Here is a 22,608-nt window from a genome sequence, read left to right as displayed (position 1 = left end):
TGTACAAAAATATAACTACTATAATACTGCTCCCTATGTACAAGAATATAACTACTATAATACTGCCCTTTATGTACAATAATATAACTACTATAATGCTGCCCCCTATGTACAAGAATATAACTACTATAATACTTCTCCTATGTACAAAAATATAACTACTATAATACTGCTCCCTATGTACAAGAATATAACTACTATAATACTGTCCCCTATGTACAAGAATATAACTACTATAATACTGTCCCCTATGTACAAGAATATAACTACTATAATACTGCCTCCCTATGTACAAGAATATTACTATAATACTGCCCCCTATGTACAAGAATATAACTACTATAATACTGCCCTTTATGTACAAGAATATAACTACTATAATACTGCTCCCTATGTACAAGAATATAACTACAATACTGTCCTGTATGTACAAGAATATAACTACTATAATACTTCTCCTATGTACAAAAATATAACTACTATAATACTGCTCCCTATGTACAAGAATATAACTACTATAATACTGCCCCTATGTACAAGAATATAACTACTATAATACTGCCCTTTATGTACAAGAATATAACTACTATAATACTGCTCCCTATGTACAAGAATATAACTACAATACTGTCCTGTATGTACAAGAATATAACTACTATAATACTGCCCCTATGTACAAGAATATAACTACTATAATACTGCCCCTATGCACAAGAATAAAACTGCTATAATACTGCCTTATATATACAAGAATATAACTACAATACTGCCCCCTATGTACAAGAATATATCTACTATAATACTGCCCCCTATGTACAAGAATATAACTACTATAATACTGTCCCCTATGTACAAGAATATAACTACTATAATACTGCCTCCCTATGTACAAGAATATAACTACTATAATACTGCCCCCTATGTACAAGAATATAACTACTATAATACTGTCCCCTATGTACAAGAATATAACTACTATAATACTGCCCCCTATGTACAAGAATATAACTACTATAATACTGCCCCCTATGTAGAAGAATATAACTACTATAATACTGCCCCTATGTACAAGAATATAACTACTATAATACTGCCCCCTATGTACAAGAATATAACTACTATAATACTGTCCCCTATGTACAAGAATATAACTACTATAATACTGCCCTTTATGTACAATAATATAACTACTATAATGCTGCCCCCTATGTACAAGAATATAACTACTATAATGCTGCCCCCTATGTACAAGAATATAACTACTATAATACTGCGGCTATGTACAAGAATATAACTACTATAATACTGCCCCTATGTACAAGAATATAACTACTATAGTACTGTCCCCTATGTACAAGAATATATCTACTATAATACTGCCCCCTATGTACAAGAATATAACTACTATAATACTGCGGCTATGTACAAGAATATAACTACTATAATACTGCAACCCTATGTACAAGAATATATCTACTATAATACTGCCCCCTATGTACAAGAATATAACTACTATAATACTGCCCCTATGTACAAGAATATAACTACTATAATACTGCCCCTATGTACAAGAATATAACTACTATAATACTGCCCCTATGTACAAGAATATAACTACTATAATACTATCCCCTATGTACAAGAATAAAACTACTATAATACTGCCTTCTATGTACAAGAATATAACTACTATAATACTGCGGCTATGTACAAGAATATAACTACTATAATACTGCAACCCTATGTACAAGAATATATCTACTATAATACTGTCCCCTATGTACAAGAATATAACTACTATAATACTGCCCCCTATGTACAAGAATATAACTACTATAATACTGCCTCCCTATGTACAAGAATATTACTATAATACTGCCCCCTATGTACAAGAATATAACTACTATAATACTGCCTCCCTATGTACAAGAATATAACTACTATAATACTGCCCCCTATGTACAAGAATATAACTACTATAATACTGCGGCTATGTACAAGAATATAACTACTATAATATTGCCCCTATGTACAAGAATATAACTACTATAGTACTGTCCCCTATGTACAAGAATATAACTACTATAATACTGCCCCCTATGTACAAGAATATATCTATTATAATACTGCCCCCTATGTACAAGAATATAACTACTATAATACTGCTCCTATGTACAAGAATATAACTACTATAATACTGCCCCTATGTACAAGAATATAACTACTATAATACTGCTCCTATGTACAAGAATATAACTACTATAATACTGTCCCCTATGTACAAGAATATAACTACTATAATACTGCCCCCTATGTACAAGAATATATCTACTATAATACTGCCCCCTATGTACAAGAATATAACTACTATATTACTGCTCCTATGTACAAGAATATAACTACTATAATACTGCCTCCTATGTACAAGAATATAACTACTATAATACTGCCCCCTATGTACAAGAATATAACTACTATAATACTGCCCCCTATGTACAAGAATATAACTACTATGATACTGCCCCTTATGTACAAGAATATGACTACTATAATACTGCCCTTTATGTACAATAATATAACTACTATAATGCTGCCCCCTATGTACAAGAATATAACTACTATAATACTGCCCCCTATGTACAAGAATATAACTACTATAATACTGCCCCCTATGTACAAGAATATAACTACTATAATACTGCCCCCTATGTACAAGAATATAACTACTATAATACTGTCCCCTATGTACAAGAATATAACTACTATAATACTGCCTCCCTATGTACAAGAATATTACTATAATACTGCCCCCTATGTACAAGAATATAACTACTATAATACTTCTCCTATGTACAAAAGTATAACTACTATAATACTGCTCCCTATGTACAAGAATATAACTACTATAATACTGCCCCTATGTACAAGAATATAACTACTATAATACTGCCCTTTATGTACAAGAATATAACTACTATAATACTGCTCCCTATGTACAAGAATATAACTACTATAATACTGTCCCCTATGTACAAGAATATAACTACTATAATACTGCCCTTTATGTACAATAATATAACTACTATAATGCTGCCCCCTATGTACAAGAATATAACTACTATAATACTGCCCCCTATGTACAAGAATATAACTACTATAATACTGCGGCTATGTACAAGAATATAACTACTATAATACTGCAACCCTATGTACAAGAATATATCTACTATAATACTGCCCCCTATGTACAAGAATATAACTACTATAATACTGCCCCTATGTACAAGAATATAACTACTATAATACTATCCCCTATGTACAAGAATATATCTACTATAATACTGCTCCTATGTACAAGAATATAACTACTATAATACTGCCTTCTATGTACAAGAATATAACTACTATAATACTGCCCCTATGTACAAGAATATAACTACTATAATACTGTCCCCTATGTACAAGAATATAACTACTATAATACTGCCCCCTATGTACAAGAATATAACTACTATAATACTGCCCCCTATGTACAAGAATATAACTACTATGATACTGCCCCTTATGTACAAGAATATGACTACTATAATACTGCCCTTTATGTACAATAATATAACTACTATAATGCTGCCCCCTATGTACAAGAATATAACTACTATAATACTGCCCCCTATGTACAAGAATATAACTACTATAATACTGCCCCCTATGTACAAGAATATAACTACTATAATACTGCCCCCTATGTACAAGAATATAACTACTATAATACTGTCCCCTATGTACAAGAATATAACTACTATAATACTGCCTCCCTATGTACAAGAATATTACTATAATACTGCCCCCTATGTACAAGAATATAACTACTATAATACTTCTCCTATGTACAAAAATATAACTACTATAATACTGCTCCCTATGTACAAGAATATAACTACTATAATACTGTCCCCTATGTACAAGAATATAACTACTATAATACTGCCCTTTATGTACAATAATATAACTACTATAATGCTGCCCCCTATGTACAAGAATATAACTACTATAATACTGCCCCCTATGTACAAGAATATAACTACTATAATACTGCGGCTATGTACAAGAATATAACTACTATAATACTGCAACCCTATGTACAAGAATATATCTACTATAATACTGCCCCCTATGTACAAGAATATAACTACTATAATACTGCCCCTATGTACAAGAATATAACTACTATAATACTATCCCCTATGTACAAGAATATATCTACTATAATACTGCTCCTATGTACAAGAATATAACTACTATAATACTGCCTTCTATGTACAAGAATATAACTACTATAATACTGCCCCTATGTACAAGAATATAACTACTATAATACTGTCCCCTATGTACAAGAATATAACTACTATAATACTGCCCCCTATGTACAAGAATATAACTACTATAATACTGCCTCCCTATGTACAAGAATATTACTATAATACTGCCCCCTATGTACAAGAATATAACTACTATAATACTGCCTCCCTATGTACAAGAATATAACTACTATAATACTGCCCCCTATGTACAAGAATATAACTACTATAATACTGCGGCTATGTACAAGAATATAACTACTATATTATTGCCCCTATGTACAAGAATATAACTACTATAGTACTGTCCCCTATGTACAAGAATATAACTACTATAATACTGCCTCCTATGTACAAGAATATATCTACTATAATACTGCCCCCTATGTACAAGAATATAACTACTATAATACTGCTCCTATGTACAAGAATATAACTACTATAATACTGCCCCTATGTACAAGAATATAACTACTATAATACTGCCCCTATGTACAAGAATATAACTACTATAATACTGCCCCCTATGTACAAGAATATAACTACTATAATACTGCCCCTATGTACAAGAATATAACTACTATAATATTGTCCCCTATGTACAAGAATATAACTACTATAATACTGCCCCCTATGTACAAGAATATATCTACTATAATACTGCCCCCTATGTACAAGAATATATCTACTATAATACTGCCCCCTATGTACAAGAATATAACTACTATAATACTGCCCCCTATGTACAAGAATATAACTACTATAATACTGCCCCTATGTACAAGAATATAACTACTATAATACTGTCCCCTATGTACAAGAATATAACTACTATAATACTATCCCCTATGTACAAGAATATAACTACTATAATACTGCTCCTATGTACAAGAATATAACTACTATAATACTGCCTCCTATGTACAAGAATATAACTACTATAATACTGCCCCCTATGTACAAGAATATAACTACTATAATACTGCCCCCTATGTACAAGAATATAACTACTATGATACTGCCCCCTATGTACAAGAATATAACTACTATGATACTGCCCCTTATGTACAAGAATATAACTACTATAATACTGCCCTTTATGTACAATAATATAACTACTATAATGCTGCCCCCTATGTACAAGAATATAACTACTATAATACTTCTCCTATGTACAAAAATATAACTACTATAATACTGCTCCCTATGTACAAGAATATAACTACTATAATACTGCCCCTATGTACAAGAATATAACTACTATAATACTGCCTCCCTATGTACAAGAATATTACTATAATACTGCCCCCTATGTACAAGAATATAACTACTATAATACTTCTCCTATGTACAAAAATATAACTACTATAATACTGCTCCCTATGTACAAGAATATAACTACTATAATACTGCCCCTATGTACAAGAATATAACTACTATAATACTGCCCTTTATGTACAAGAATATAACTACTATAATACTGCTCCCTATGTACAAGAATATAACTACAATACTGTCCTGTATGTACAAGAATATAACTACTATAATACTGCCCCTATGCACAAGAATAAAACTGCTATAATACTGCCTTATATATACAAGAATATAACTACAATACTGCCCCCTATGTACAAGAATATATCTACTATAATACTGCCCCCTATGTACAAGAATATAACTACTATAATACTGTCCCCTATGTACAAGAATATAACTACTATAATACTGCCTCCCTATGTACAAGAATATTACTATAATACTGCCCCCTATGTACAAGAATATAACTACTATAATACTGCCCCTATGTACAAGAATATAACTACTATAATACTGCCCCCTATGTACAAGAATATAACTACTATAATACTGCTCCCTATGTACAAGAATATAACTACAATACTGTCCTGTATGTACAAGAATATAACTACTATAATACTGCCCCTATGTACAAGAATATAACTACTATAATACTGCCCCTATGCACAAGAATAAAACTGCTATAATACTGCCTTATATATACAAGAATATAACTACAATACTGCCCCCTATGTACAAGAATATATCTACTATAATACTGCCCCCTATGTACAAGAATATAACTACTATAATACTGCCCCCTATGTACAAGAATATAACTACTATAGTACTGCCCCCTATGTACAAGAATATAACTACTATAATACTGCCCCCTATGTACAAGAATATAACTACTATAATACTGTCCCCTATGTACAAGAATATAACTACTATAATACTGCCTCCCTATGTACAAGAATATTACTATAATACTGCCCCCTATGTACAAGAATATAACTACTATAATACTTCTCCTATGTACAAAAATATAACTACTATAATACTGCTCCTATGTACAAGAATATAACTACTATAATACTGCCCCTATGTACAAGAATATAACTACTATAATACTGCCCCTATGTACAAGAATATAACTACTATAATACTGCTCCTATGTACAAGAATATAACTACTATAATACTGCTCCTATGTACAAGAATATAACTACTACAATACTGCCCCTATGTACAAGAATATAACTACTATAATACTGCCCTTTATGTACAAGAATATAACTACTATAATACTGCTCCCTATGTACAAGAATATAACTACTATAATACTGCTCCCTATGTACAAGAATATAACTACTATAATAGAGATTCAGACAAGCTATAATAATACTGCCCTTGTGGACAACAATAAAACTGCTAAGATGAAGAAGAGAATAGGCTTGGTAATTATGACTTGTGACAGAAGTTGCCCCTCACCTCCTTTACGGTAACTGACAATACAAGGACATAAGCACAGCTCACTAGGCATCTTGATTTCAGTCTTAGATTGAATATTCCTCCTAATTTACAGCGTATACAATAATGTCAGGTTTATTAACCTCTCAGCACACACAGTCACACAACAAATCATAATGGGTCGTCTAGCACTCGCATCAGACAGACCCTCCCCTGGGAAGTGATGATGCCAGTGCACTGCCAGAGGTCTAGTGATCTTCTGCAGTGATGGCAGTAAATCTCCCCACTGGTTGTGCAGCTCTGTGTGCTACATCCGCCATGTAGGAGGATCCTAATGATAATGGGGCGCTTGGACCTCTTTCTGTGACATGTGCTCGGAAAAAAACAGCAAAAAACACAGCAAAAAAGGGCAGCAGTGTTTACCTGCCTAGAGTTTAGAGTAGGACTCGTAAGCACGGGGACCCTTGTCGCGGGTTACGAGCTTATGTATTTTGGCCAAAATATCAACTAATACCTCATATATTATATATATGTATTTTTGCACTTTTTTATTCCAGGGTGCAGACAGGCCCATCAGTGCGGGCATTGTAAACTGGGGTGTCTGTTCCCAGTGGGTGCTCTTGGATAGTACCGAGCAGCCCACCTAATCTAATAGTATAGGCGTAACTAATAGGCTGTAAGCTGGATACTGTGCACTACCCAAGTGTGAACAGCGCCCTACACAAGACTTTTTGTGTGCAATTCAAATACTAAGCAGTCACCCCCCTCCATGAAATGGTCGGTTGTTGTGAGTGGTTATCTCATCAGTATTTTGCACCTGTGTAGCCGCCATCTTTATGTGGGTTTGCTGCACCCTGGTAGTGCATTTAGTTTTGAAGATCTGGGCAGATAAACACTGCTGCCCTTTTTTGCTGTGTTTTTTCTTGAAATTTTGGGGAAATGTTAATTCTTCTTAGTGTGACTGTGTGCGGACATGTGCTCGGAGCTTTACTGCTGCACCATCCATGCCTCAATAAAATAACTGGATTCTCACTAGAGGAGCTATGTACATAGCACTAGGTCAGATATGGCACACCACTAACGTATATGCATCAAATCTCATTATTAGACTGTGGGGGCTCTGATATAAACTGGTGTTGGGAGGACTATAACAGTATGCTGCATGTAATAAGACTAAGAGAACTTACGTCTGACGTTTTGGATTTACACGTGTCCTGACGATCCTTTAGCATCTTTTCAATCACCCCGCTGCGTCCCCACACATTAAATACAGTATTTCCATGCTGGTGTCCAACATCCTACAGTCAGGAGAGAAGGAGTTAGCTGTGACTTGGCACAACAAGGGCATGGGCACTGCGCTGGAAGGGTGCCTGGCATTCGCCTAACTATTGGTAACTTCATCCAGGGCTACTGTGGGATGGACACATAATATATAGTATAATACCTGCTTGCAGTAGAGGACCCTGTAATACACCTGAAGCTCAAAAATGCAATGGATAATTCTACATAAATTAAGTGAGCTGCGGCAGGGAAGGCATGTCGACCAAGGGGCTAAAGCAGGGCAGGCACGTTGCCCAGGGGGGACGCGGCAGGGAATGCACGTCGCCAAGGGGGGCCGCGGTAGGGCAGGCACGTCGCCCAGGGGGGCCGCGGCAGGGAATGCTGTTATTATTGAACCAGTAAGGCAGCCGAGAGTGAACAGAAAAGCAGCCCAGCTTCAATATAAGCTCTGGATGTGACAGGAGGTGCAGACCTCATCTTTTCTGCTGCACAGACACATCTAGGTGGTAACATTCTCCCCTTGTCAAAATGTAAAATAAGCTGAAAACCCCAGTGTCTCCAATAACCAGAAGTGACATGGGCTGATTCATGGTGAGACGGTCAGGTTTACTGGCTGTGAGGGAGAAAAGCCCAGTGGTGTAATTAATAGACACTTCTACCAGAGGCTTTCTTCTGTCACCTGTGAGTTATGGGGAGCTGCGGATGCTGCCGAGCTGTGGAGATAAGACGGACGCTTCTACAAAGACGCCTTGGATGTTATGTTAATCTGGATCCTCTGGAGTCATTCTTAGCCAGAGACCACGTAATGAGATGTAGTGGAAGAAGGTGCCAATGTCCGCTGCACCGGTGTGACCCCATAGACTCCTCAATCTCAACTGAGGGGAAAAAGGTACGGGGGTCCTGTAGCTGTAACGCCTGCACCTCCCACCTTTGCAGAGCGGATGCATCATTAACACTCAGTACTCAGGTGAGGCAGATCAGCTGAACCCATTGGTGTTTAATGACCTCTCCCTCTCCAAAAAAATCACGACAAGAAAAAGGGATACGTACACAGATCTCATCAAATTTTCCAAATTCCAGTGTTCCATATCTATCGATGGGAGGTCGGATGTACTCGCAGTACTCATTATTCATCACCATCTCAAGCTGACGCACACAACACACGTAGGCCAAGCGTGTCTGGATCTCTGCCATGTTCAGCACCTGAGGGGGCAAGCAATAAAGGGCATACAGTCAGGTATTGCTCCCCACTACGAATAGTTCAATTAGACAGGCAGGCCAGCTTCAGCTGCCATGAAACTACAAGTCCCAAACATCATCCCGTGTGGTGCCTCAGCCACAGCTCCTGTGCAGATCGATATGTCTCCATGGTGACAGACTATAGACCGCCCCTGTGTAGTCCTATCTGGTAGCCATATTCCTTTCTATCTGTCCTCTATGGGGACATTTGTTAGGTTACAAAGTATGACACAGATGGAGACAGTACAGCAGTACAAGCCTGCAGCCATTGGTCTGCAGAGGAGCTGCAGACACAATACGGGTGAATATTTTTATTGAGAGCCATTAGCGACATTCCTTCATTTTTAATTTCCGATGACTTTGCACAATCCGTCTCCTTACTCAGAGTTGTCTGCGGAGCTTTAGCTTTTCCTCTGGTCCATAAGCAGTTACATACGCTGGATACAGAGTCTACTCTGATTTACTCCAGCTGAACGCTCGGCTGCCCCGAGGCTTCCGCACCACTTGATTTGAAGGTCAGTGTGGAGCGGGTGCCCCCGGGGGATGGAGGTTCAGTCCGTATAGTACCTGAGAAGTCTCACCTTCACACGCTCCGCAAGTGGATTCCACCTTTTCCACAGTAACCACCAGCCAGACAGGGAGTCGCCATAGTTTGTCAGGTCAGTCTCGTCCCTGCTGCCCACATCAATGGCTAGAACCACTTTGGCACCCATGGAGCGGGCAACATCAGCTGCCAGAAAAATGAAGCAAAGAAATGAACCCTTCACAGCGATGAGGTCTCAATGTATGAAGTCAGAATACTCCGCTGTGCATATCATGTTGGCTTTCTTAGACCCTCGTCCGTACTCTATAACGCTGACACCTACATACTGAGATGTCCTGCAGTCTCTTCCTTCCTTGTGTTTGGCAATAGTGAGACCAACTGCAATTAAATGTGTGTTCCTAGCCAGATTAAAATGGGGGTCCTTCTGAATTCTGTAGTCATGCTACATACCCGGCAGATTGTTGATGTAACCTCCATCCATTAACAAATGCCCGTCTTTGGGGTCACAGAGAGGGGGCATGTACCCGGAGAGAGACATGCTGGCACGCACATACCGCCAGAGGCAACCTGCAAAGAAAGGAGCGATACGAGAATGCAGTAAGCCGGGAAACGAGAAGCAATGATCAGCCAGTTATATTATTGACAGAAAGACGTTCTCACCATCATCAGGAGACGGGGTCTCAAAAAACGATGATGATGGGATAGTAGTACCAGCTGATAGAGTACACAGAGCACTGCCCTACCCATATGATACCAGTGTAATGTACAGCCTACAGCGACACAACGGCCCATGTAAAGCAATTAATAACACATTCATATACTCCGTGCGACAAGCTCCATCAGATCCTTGATGCATAATAATGTATGGAGAGCTGTGGGTTGTGGGGGTCCCCGCTAACGCTCCACCAGAACCTGTCAATATCCACTAATCATTCTGCCTAATTCTTCCATTCATTATATGGCTCCAGGAGACCTGCTGGGGTGGCCCTGCGGTTTTCACATTCCCCGCACATGAGCTGCTCTTTACTGCATGCTGCACTTAATTTAAAGGGGCAGTGTCAATAATAGTTGTAATCTGTAATGTGATATGGACAGTCCTAGAAAATGTCATAAGCCCTTATCTGTATCCTGCTGCCAACTTATAGCATGCATAATATTTTATCAAGAAAGACCCCATACCTGCGGCCCCTTAGACTTGGTTCACCAAACTTTAAAAAACTGAAAATTAGCATTTCCAAGAGTGAAGTGTTTGCTAGACTTACACCAATGTTGTCCAAAATGAGTCCTACATCAGGGGTCTTCCTCTTAAAGATAAACCTACCACTGGAGTGAGGAGAGTGCAGGTGAAGTGCCATCCCGCCACCCTTATGAAGGTAATAACAGGTTATTTCTGGAAGGACCGAGCTCCCATCATCATCTCTCCATATAACAAGCAATGTCAGGAAGCTGCAGAGGGTCCATAGGACTCTATTGTGTGGGTGGTGAACTGAGAATTAATGATGGAGCCAGTGAAGTCCCTGCTATCTCCATGAGTCACCTGCTGGAAAATCTGAGGCAGCTTTGAATGTGGGAAGAGAGTATAATGAGGACGGATAGCGGTGAGATAAGAGAACGCTCACAAGTAGAAGGGCAGAGCTGACAGCGATCGCGTTACAGGAGATTCACTTATCTACCTGTACATCCGCGCGGCCCTCACAGCTTCATTTAGAGACTATAGAACTGAACATCATGTTCTCTTATGTGCTACATAGCGAGAGGCTGGGCGATTATCAGATTAGTCAGATAAAAGCCCATCGCATACAGCGGGCACAGCAATCCACCAGACAGGGAGACGGGTGCACACAACGCACGGTCAGATCGCTGTGCGTCTGTCACAGCCGGAGGATGCAACTCATTTCCATGGATGGCTCACTGATTTCAACAGGGCTATGAAAAGTATCCTTCCTCCTGAGAAATCCCCCCCCCCCACGACGGCGCTTGCTTTGTGATATTGTATAATAATTCACAAACATAATATCACATTTCTCCCAGGAGGTCTAGACATGGGATGACAGATTCAGACTGCTACCTACCGTCTGTGTGCACCCTCATGGCTGAAGCAGTGATGTCAGTAGTGATGTTGAAATATGGAATCCAGAGATCCTAGAAGAGAGTGAGTACAATCATAGGTGTGTATAGTATCTGCAGTGCTCGCTCCCATGGACACTCACTAGGAGTAGTAGTCCCCGTAGCCGCACTCACCTCTATCTGCTTGTCCTTGAATATGCAGCTGATGCCGTTATTGAAGGCTGCCCCCGAGAACATGGAGGTGATGGGGTAGGTCAGGTCTAGAACTTTCTTGAAGACGGATGTCATGTCCTTGGAGGAGAAAGAAAGCAGATGTGATGACTATGTATTCAGGAGATGGATGGATAATCCCACTGATAATATGGTATCTGCAGGTTGTCACCACGACTATCAGAGTAAAACTATTGTCCCTCGTCCATGGCCAGCAAACATGTATATCAGCTCCTCACTACTAACTGTATGAGGTTTCTGGGATTGGTGTACCGTGCACAGACCAGATCTGCGTCCAGCAATATTTATACTACAGATGACAGTTGTTTGCTTCCTCTAACCCTCATCATCCTGGGAGCGGCACCACCATCATCACTGCTGTTTGCACTATGATATACTGTGGCATTTCAGAGAAAAAGATACTTTTAAGAGTCAGTCAGAGACTGCGTGACTAGTCCAAGAGGCCGGTCCCCTGTGGCTTCTCTCCCCCCCCCCCCCTGTACTATAGGGGAGAAGTGCCAGGGTCCTAACATGGTCTTGTCACCTGAGCGGCTTGGTCCCCAGCAGTTCTACTTAAACGCCGCGGTATAACGTAGCTGTAAAGACTGTGGTTTGGGCAGCATGTATCAGCTGTCAGGATCCCTTTAAGTAAACCTGTAAAATGTATACCATCTGTTCCACCTCGTCTGCTGGAGCCTTTATGTATCCTGGCTATGTAGCCAGACTTAGCAGGGTGCAGTTTGGGACATCACATATGTTACCTGTGCTACGGGCCACGACCGCAGAAAAACCTAGAGTGAAGTGGAAGAGTTAACAGCCCATGTCGGCTCTGCTACCTTCATCCAGCCAAGCCCAGATTGGACTCGTGTCCCACATTGCATTTCACAGGCCCTGACTTCCATTATGAAGACATTACCCGGGTGCTTTGTGCAGCGCTACCAATCTACGGGGTGTGAGGAGAGTACAGGAATCCTGTCCTGGCATACAGTCATACCAATTAGTTCTTGGTGACCCACTTAGTGCAATGTCACTGAGCATCTAGGTACAAACAAGAGCGCCTCTCTTTATACAGCAGCTAGTAATGCCACCATTAGTTATGCTGCACAGGTAGACACAGTACGCAGCATACAGAAAAAGGAGCCGCACAAAGCAACCCTGGGATCAACATGGTAATGATATCGGTAATTGCTGACATGCATTCACTGAGCCAGGCTGATTAATGCTGGGCAAACAACAAATTTTATTTATTTATTTTTTTTGTAACCTTTAATGATAGATACGGTAGGTGCTGCAGCCCCCATAGGTGATGCCTGACAGGACATCTGCAGATCCGGTCAATACGAGAGATTAGCAGGTATTCTGCACCACTGATCATAGAGGTCAGTGTACGAGACAGCCAGGAGTGTAACTATAGGGGGCACTCCGGCTACAGTCATTCTTCATAAGTGGACAGCAGATGACGAGGTTATTATATACCTTGTATTATGGCCTCATGTTTTCCGGCTGCAATGTGTCCAATGGTATTAATTTCATTTGTTGTTAATTATTGTGTAAGTGAGCGTGGGACTGGCTGCGCTCTGTTTTCTCCTCAAGCCTAACTGAAAACTGTAAACCTTAATAAGTGGCCTCTAGAGGAGCGACCCACCATGCACCACTCCCGGGCTCGGATCTTCATGCGGTTGAAGCTGCGCTCCTCTGCATACAGCGCTCCCATAAAGGCCCCGATGGACGTCCCTCCGATCATGTCGATGGGAATCCCGGCCTCTGTCAGAGCCTTGATGATTCCTACTTGAGAGCAACCCCTGAGAACAAACAAAGGCAATCAGCGAAACATCTGCCATGAAAATACAAGGCTGAGAGCCTCTGAATGTAGATCTATGGGGACTCACATAGGTAATCAGCCAATATAAATGAATACTAGAGAAAAAAGGTTTATTTCCTTCCATGTTAGATACATAGTCCCTGAGCTCCCCGACACCTTCCCTTTTTATTATGTCTGTGGCAGTGAGAGCTCAAAGTAGAAAAACCGTATTCCCCACCCCTCCATCTTCATGCATCGTCCTGAGGGACATCGCTGCGTGAAGATCAGAAATAACTTCCCATTGTTACATGTGAACGTTCACGAGGCGTAAAGTGTTAACCCCCCCGGGCGGCATAGTGAGAAGACCACTCTCTCCCCCCTCACACAGATATCATTATACCACTTGGTTAGCGTTACGTCATTGTAAACGGTAATTTTGGCATCCACCAAATACATGCAGATTATGGGCCGTCAGATCTGATGCCGATTTACATATATCTCAATTTCTTGGACCTTGAAGTGATCAGCAGACATTATCCGTGTGATTATTCCACTTCTCTACACAAGGGTCGTCTCTTTGCGTTTGTGCCTTGATCTGCACAGAACATGCTGCCCCCCGCTAATCCTACAACTGCAAATCACAGTTATCTGACAAAAGCCGCAGTGACCCAATGGGACAAATTACTGGGATTTGGTTGCATTATTCCCATTTTGGAGATTGTAATGCTAAATACCATGTTATTGTGTAAAGTCTAGTTCTTCTGCATCTTTTATGGCTACAGTTCATCCAGCAGATGCAGATTCAGCCTCCTCTGCACCCGCTCACTACAGAAAGGATGCAGCTCTTTTGATTTGTAGGCAGCAAATCACAGAAATTAGGATCACATTTGTTTAAAACTTACAGAAAAATGCCAAACTTACTTATACATGGGCAAATTAAAGCCTGATATCTTGATCTTGGCAGGATTGAGCCTGATAGAATAGTATGGATGTCATAAACCAGCACGGTGCACTACACGTCTACATCTGTAGCACTGGCCCTATAGAAGCGTTGTCTGCGTGCAGCCCCCCATTATAGGCGGGTGACTGGCTGGTCACCAGCACTTTACACCTCCGCGCCATTCTCCTTTTTGCATTCTGCCTAGAATAGTTTCTCTCCTACCCATGATCTACCATAGAGGCTGCACAGAGCCACAAGGGATCCTGGAGGATGGTGCATGGATCAAATGGATCATACGGATAGTAAAGATGTCTGTCTCTTATTTCCTATGTGTGCCCCAGATGTCATCACAGCACAATCCCCATGTACTCAGAGGCCGGCACAGATGAAATACACGTCAAGAGTCTGGTTTAGGACATGGAGATTGCTGCGGGTAATGTCTGCACCATGTTATTCCATGTTGGTGGCTGATTATCGCTGTATGCACTAATGTGTGAGCGGCTTCGGGAGTAGTTATATGACATGCACTGACGAGATTTACAGAACACAGGACCACGCTTCATCTGCTACACGTCATCATCTCTGACAAATCCTCTCTTGCCGTGATTTCCGTGTAATCTGACGATGACAGCATGTGACGGATCTGCAGACGACCGTAGGAGCTGCCACCCTGATCATTTTCACTACAATAAGACCAACTCTATTGATGCATCTTATGTAATGTCATCGGCATGGAAATAACACTGTAATAACGGGAGAGTGATCCACAAACCACAATGATCAGCCGCAATCTAATTACAGAGCAATTTATCTGCTTCACAATCAGACTTTACTATCAGGTTGCGCCATCTTTTCTCCTCTTCACCTATCACTTGTATGTTGCCTTTGTAATGAGCTACTAACTGTAAACTATCCTACAATATAGACTCAGACTGTATAATGAAGTGATGGCCATACATTACCATGAATATACGAGAGTCATAGCAGGGGAGATATAGAATTATAACAATGCCCTGGATCACAGTCTGCAGATGCAGAGCAGCAGCGCACATTTACTATGGTAAATGCTGCATTAAATGTCACTTCAGCGCCTTGGCTTGTTACTGATCAGTACGGCAGACCCCCGTTCTGTCCCACAGGTTCATGTACCTACCCCCAATCCTTACTAGGAGCTGATCGACAGAGGCCACAGAATGGAGACTAAGCAGCCATAGGCCTGTAATGGACTGTGCTGCTAACAAATGTTAATTCTGGCTGGAGGTGCCCAATAAATGGCTTTGTAGTTATGGCTCGGGAATAATGTTCCCAAGTCATCAGTCATAATTAACCTTTTCAATTCCAGAACCGGACTGCACCTGCAGGAGACGGGGTAAGAGGGTGCGCTCACAGACAATTCAGTATCTATAAATCCACAGACGATGACATGCAGCCCTCACATGATGGCTAAACAAGGCCATCAGTCGTGGAGGATCTTAAGTGCTGCCTTTGGGCAGATCAGGGAGACTACGCTCATTATTCATTTATCTACCCAGTGTGTCTCGGGCAAGCTGGAGAATGTTACCTCTGAGGCAAAGTGCCCATCAGACAATGCAGACCTTCCCGTGTCACTGGTCACTCCAGCTCTCTGCCTCTACTGACCTGAACTAACATGTGGGATTAACAACCATCCTCCAGCAGCACATACAGCTATCACCATGGCATACAGCTAGCGACAATCATTACCCAATATCTGTAGGACTCTATTGTATTATGTTGGAGAATAATTGAGTTTTCGGGCATGCTGGGAGTTGTAGTTTACTAGACTTTTGGAACCACTCGTCTAATAGCGTATAATAATGACATTGTGATATTATAAAAACCAGACAGCCTCCCACCTCTCAAGATTACTCTCTTTACAGACTGTTATGGAGACCACCCATAAAGGCTCGCTCACCGCTGCATCATGTATAGCGATCCCCTTATAAAGACATGATTCGACGCTTGCCCTTTAAGCGAGAGAGGGTAACAGATGCCCTGCCTACGTGCTGAGCACATATGTGGGGGTGGCATTGTGTTTGGGGAGAGCTGTCTCCTCTGTTTCTGCAGTCCGACCTGAAATTCCCTGCAGGATGTAAGACCATGGAGGGAAGGAGCGCTGCGGGCTGCCAGCCCTTTATGTGATCCAGAAACTGGTTAATGTGCTGCACCGCAGAAGGAATGGTAATGGGATGAATATGCCAATTCATCCGGCCATACTATTCCAGTTACCTGCAGGGGAGGCAACAAAGGGTCTTTTGTATCACAAACCAAGAAAACAAAGGCCGGAGAAAATCCTGTGTAAGTAGCTCAGGACCAGAAAGGTCATTAACAAGCCCTGACAACATGTGTATCGCTCACACTAATGTGACTATATCTTGGACCGGTTCCCAGAGAATCGACCTGCTATTAAACTGACAGGATTGGATGTCTGGCCAGAAAAGTGCATGGCCAAAAAAAAGAAAAAGTAAGGAAAGTGTGATGGAGGGTTGTACAGGAATAGAAAAAATGGCTGCAGCCTTACAGAAAGAGCGCCTCACCTCTCCATAAAGTGTGTGATATTGCAACTTAGCTTCATTTACATCAAAGGTACAAATCTGTAGTACCAGAGTCAACCCATGGACGAGTGTGGCGCTGTTTCTGCAAGAGAGCAGCCATGTTTTCTTTTTTAAATCCTGTACAACTCCTTTACCAAACAAGGTCGCTCACACTCACAATCACACCTCCACTTTGACAACAATCAGGCCAGAACTTGCGCTCTTAAATTCTTAAATCAGCACTCCAGGATTTTTAGCTTTCAGTTTAAACTATTAAAGAATATGACAATTCTGAGTTGTCTGCTATGTTAATTCCTTTTTTGATATGGTTTCCCCACTTGTGATAGGTTTCTCCCTATCAGCTCTTACAAGTAGGAGGCAGGGAAATAGGCTGAAGTAGAATCTCATAGGATACACAGGAGATTCTGTACTCTGCACTCAAATAGTATGGTCAGTAAGTGTCAGCAGAGTTTTACCCATCGTATCCCAATGACAGAAGGGCTGCAAACCAATCCCTAAATGGAAAGCGTTTCTGGCGTGTAGCCGCCCTTAGTCATAGTCACTATTTGTAACTTTAAACGGCACTCGCACATACTGAGACCAGTTTCTTTCAATATCAGAAGGCAACAGGTTTATAAACGTGGTAAATCCTGACTTTTTCATGTCAATCCAAAAACGGGCAAAACCCAAGCAAGGCAAATGTATTCAGTCTTCTCTAAATTGTAAGCAATCGATCGTTTTACCACTTGGAGAAAGGTAACAAATTCCTTACTGAAAAAGTAAAATAAAGCAGGTACCTCGCGCCTCCTCCTCCAAGTACTAGTGCGATGGTGTTCCCTGTCAGGACACGGGCCAGGCGGGAGAAATCACAGTGACGGTCTGGTGGCTTCTGAGACACCCGCTCATACATCTCTATCTGCCAAAATAGGAATAAAACAAACCAAAAAAATAACAAAAAAACATACAACTGTTAATCAGTCCCGATATACAATACAAACATAATAGTAACACAAATAATGTCGTCAGACTGTTTTTTTTTGTAAGATTGCAAGTAAATAAGAAGCCTCCTGAGGTAGAAAACAGATAAAGAGGAGTTATAAGACTCTTAGTTAGATTGGTCCCTGGGATAAACTATGTGACAACCAATATGGCCCTACTATTGCCCCCAGAGAGTCTCCTGAATGGCACGTGAGCCTGGAGGTGCAGCAGACTGAGCGGATCTGCAGAGATATCCATGTAGAAGAATTACTCCCTGATGGAAATGACACTAGTCACTTTCTGTCATGTTGATTAGAAGATAACGTGCCGCTAATTTGGGGTTAAGTGACTGTAAAGTAAAACAATTGTCGGCGGCTTCCTCCTTCTTAATCATATACACAATTCCATCAGTAAGAATGGAGAACGTCAGAACAGATCCCAAACTGAGTCTCTACAGCAAGAAATAAGCCAGGGTGTCTCATTCCCTGCATGTACACCGTGCGGACGTACCAGTCAGATGGTGGAAGCCTGACAGGAGACGGTTACCATAGCAACTCCAATATTATAATCACTAATAGAGGAGGTATAAACATGGCCGCCAAGACATTCTGAAAGGTCGTCTTACTGCACCGAACAACAGGGTTACATGTATACAGCACATACCAGATTTGCGGACTACAATCATGGCGCTGCTCCTGCTCTGCCATTCTCCATGCAGGGACGAGAGTCATAGCGCAGCATCCTGCTCCTGTGCTGCCGTCCTCCGTGTAGTGGCGAGCGTCATAGCGCAGAGTCCTGCTCCAGTGCTGCCGTCCTCCATGTAGGGGCGAGCGTCATAGCGCAGAGTCCTGCTCCTGCGCTGTCGTCCTCCGTGCAGGGATGAGCGTCATAGCGCAGCATCCTGCTCCTGCGCTGCCGTCCTCCATGTAGGGGCGAGCGTCATAGCTCAGCGTCCTGCTCCTGAGCTGCCGTCCTCGGTGCAGGGATGAGCGTCATCGTGCAGCGTCCTGCTCCTGTGCTGCAGTCTTCCGTGCAGGGGCGAGCGTCATAGTGCAGCGTCCTGCTCCTGCGCTGCCGTCCTCCGTGTAGGGGCGAGCGTCATAGCGCAGTGTCCTGCTCCTGCACTGCCGTCCTCCGTGTAGGGACGAGAGTCATAGGGCAGCGTCCAGCTCTGCTGTCCTCCATGCAGGGACGAGCGTCATAGCGCAGCATCCTGCTCCTGTGCTGCAGTCTTCCGTGCAGGGACGAGCGTCATAGCGCAGCATCCTGCTCCTGCGCTGCCGTCTTCCATGCAGGGACGAGCGTCATAGCGCAGCATCCTGCTCCTGAGCTGCCGTCCTCCATGCAAGGATGAGCGTCATAGTGCAGCATCCTGCTCCTGCGCTGCTGTCCTTCGTACAGGGACGAGCGTCATTGTGCAGCATCTTGCTCCTGCGCTGCCGTCCTCCGTGCAGGGATGAGGGTCATACAGGACTGTGGAGTCGGTAAGCCAAACCTCCGACTCCACGACTCCGACTCCCTCATACATTGCTCATGTTTAAGTGATAAATTTACTGTAGCACAGATTCATCTCAGCTAAAAGTCTAGACCCTTAGATCAGGAATAGGACAGACATTTATAGGACATGTCATAACTTTCCCAAATTCTTATGAAAAAATATTTCCCACAAACTGCATTGCACTACTGTACCCAATTTATTACATATTTTAGGCGTTGGAGTCGGTCCATTTTATACCTATTCCACCAAAATGGACACCGACTCCACGACTCCGACTCCACAGACCTGGCGTCATAGCGCAGCGTCCTGCTCTTGTGCTGCTGTCATCAGTGTCGAGGCGAACGTCATAGCGCAGCGTCCTGTTCCTACGCTGCCGTCCTCTGTGCAGGGACGAGCGTCATAGCGCAGCTCTCACTCCTGCAATGAAGCCAGTAGCTAAGAGCGACCATCAGGACGCTGTGCAGTTTAGTTCAGCCGGCAGCTCTGGTCTCGATTGGTTCGTGCTGTGGCCAAAAAAACTCTTAATAGAAAATCGATTTTACTGGCAGGTCCTGAACGAGAATCATTTTTCTTTTTAAAGCGAAGATATGCTGAGTGACAAATGCCCCGATTCATGACTTGCGATTTATTGAAATCACTTTTCTTTTTGCTTTGTCTTGTAATATTGACTTTTTGGGCTAAATTCTACAAAATAGCATTAACTTGGTTTAAAATGGAATATGTGCTTTTTTTTTTTGCACCAAAAGTCAGAAACCCTTTAAAAAAGTTGCAGAATTGAAAACTCCTTCATGAACCTTTAAATCCTCCTCCATGAACCTTTAAATCATTAAATGACTAGTACAAGGATCCCCACCAGACAAGTCACACATTTTTCCACCGCTTATTATCGCATCCACTGTTGGAAGATCCAAAACAACAATCATAAAAGTTTGTATAAAAAGTTCTTACCAGCTTTGGCAGACTTCTCTTGGAGAAAATTCGGTGAGGACAGCAGAGGTGCAGATGACCTGAACACCAGCTTCTCATATTCAGCCACTCTACGGTGCGGGACGGCGGGGGGCCGTCCTCTTTATGGAGGAGGATCAGCTGTTTTTGAGCACGAACGGCTGTGTTCTCCAACATTTTTTCAAGCTTATATAGAAAAAAAAAAAGCAGAATTAAGTAAATGTGTTTCACTAGAATGGGAGCCTCTTATCATAAGTGTCAGTTATGAGAAAAACAAGTAGATGCCTCTTAAAGAAACCCCAAAATGTTGTGAGATACTCTCTCATATATCCATTTCCACTTCAGTCTTCGCGGTCCAGGCCATGCTCACTAGGGCTACAATGTGACGGTCTATAAATGGTTAATTTAATTTGTCCAGGTCTGTGACTGAATACAATTTGTCCTAATATACTCCTGCCGCCTCCGTCACCACTGACCCTGTTAGACGCGCAGCATATCTGGCTCTGAGAAGCCGAGCTCTCTGCAGATTACATGCGCTCTGTGCACGTCCGGGCAGGATCTTCAATAAACTGGAAATCAAACCAAGATTTCACTTACAAACGGCCAAGGACATTAATTCTATACCCAGCAGATAATGTACCAATAGAATACGACTGACATGGTACAGCAGCTACTATGGAGCCGCATGTATCAGCACATCATGCCGCTGCGTCATGGAAGAACTATTAATTTACTGAGATTTAGGTTTGTACTTGTGTCTGCTCATAGGGCTGAGTGGCTGGCCAGATGTATACATATGCTGCGGCTTGGGGAGAGCCTTGAGGGTCAGACAGGAGTACACAATCTTTTGGTGCGTTGCCATTTCATTAATGAAATCTATATGACTGGCGCGTTCACTGAGAGTTACCACTATTTACCCATGAAGTTGAAAAGGTATAAGTCCTAGTATATTTCTGCCCTTACCTCCCCAACCGTGGGCTCCTGCTCTCCCACCCCCACGATAAGGATGCAGTCAGCTTGTCGAATACAGCGCTGGGTCCATGGCGTAAGATAATAGTCGGACTGATACAGGACAATTCGGTGGATGTCTTCTTGTTGGCCCAGCCAACTGGAAAGTCTGTACTCATGGACACTGCCAAATATAAAACAAGATGATCACATGAAGACGATCACTGGATGAAGCTGAGGGTGCGTCACAGCCGATCACAGTAACGGTGGAGAATTAGTAGAAAACTGCACATTATAGATGCATTTGCCAATGAAATGGGCTCTGATCACAGCAGACAGGGGTCAGAGATTTCTCAATTCTCCATTCTTAGAGTAGGAGGCAGCGGAGTCTGACAGCGGAGTCTTACAGCCACACTGCTGACCACACGGGCACGGCAATAGTGCAGCACAGGCCTTCTGTGCCCTTTATGGACTGGTAG

The 22,608-nt window shown here is 41.9% G+C and overlaps 1 protein-coding gene across 7 annotated transcripts in view; it reads right to left on the bottom strand.

The window, feature by feature from the left end:
* The window catches only part of PNPLA7 (patatin like domain 7, lysophospholipase), a 153,382-nt gene that overhangs the window by 10,633 nt on the left and 120,141 nt on the right, over positions 1-22,608 (bottom strand). For all 7 annotated transcript variants that reach the window (XM_073640575.1, XM_073640574.1, XM_073640572.1 and 4 more), the window contains 10 exons: positions 22,145-22,313; positions 21,185-21,367; positions 18,558-18,676; positions 14,113-14,269; positions 12,432-12,548; positions 12,263-12,332; positions 10,641-10,757; positions 10,228-10,376; positions 9,458-9,610; positions 8,314-8,424 (listed from right to left, as the gene is read on the bottom strand). In XM_073640575.1, the coding sequence (XP_073496676.1) occupies positions 8,314-8,424; positions 9,458-9,610; positions 10,228-10,376; positions 10,641-10,757; positions 12,263-12,332; positions 12,432-12,548; positions 14,113-14,269; positions 18,558-18,676; positions 21,185-21,367; positions 22,145-22,313 (1,345 nt within the window). The remainder of the gene's footprint in view (positions 1-8,313; positions 8,425-9,457; positions 9,611-10,227; positions 10,377-10,640; positions 10,758-12,262; positions 12,333-12,431; positions 12,549-14,112; positions 14,270-18,557; positions 18,677-21,184; positions 21,368-22,144; positions 22,314-22,608) is intronic.

This window comes from Phyllobates terribilis, unplaced genomic scaffold (genome assembly GCF_046119375.1).
Source record: "Phyllobates terribilis strain yellow unplaced genomic scaffold, ASM4611937v1 Scaffold_7__3_contigs__length_470593459, whole genome shotgun sequence".
Classification (NCBI taxonomy): Eukaryota; Metazoa; Chordata; class Amphibia; order Anura; family Dendrobatidae; genus Phyllobates; species Phyllobates terribilis.
The sequence above is the reverse complement of the archived record's forward strand: the minus strand, read 5'-3'. Positions and strand labels throughout refer to the sequence as shown.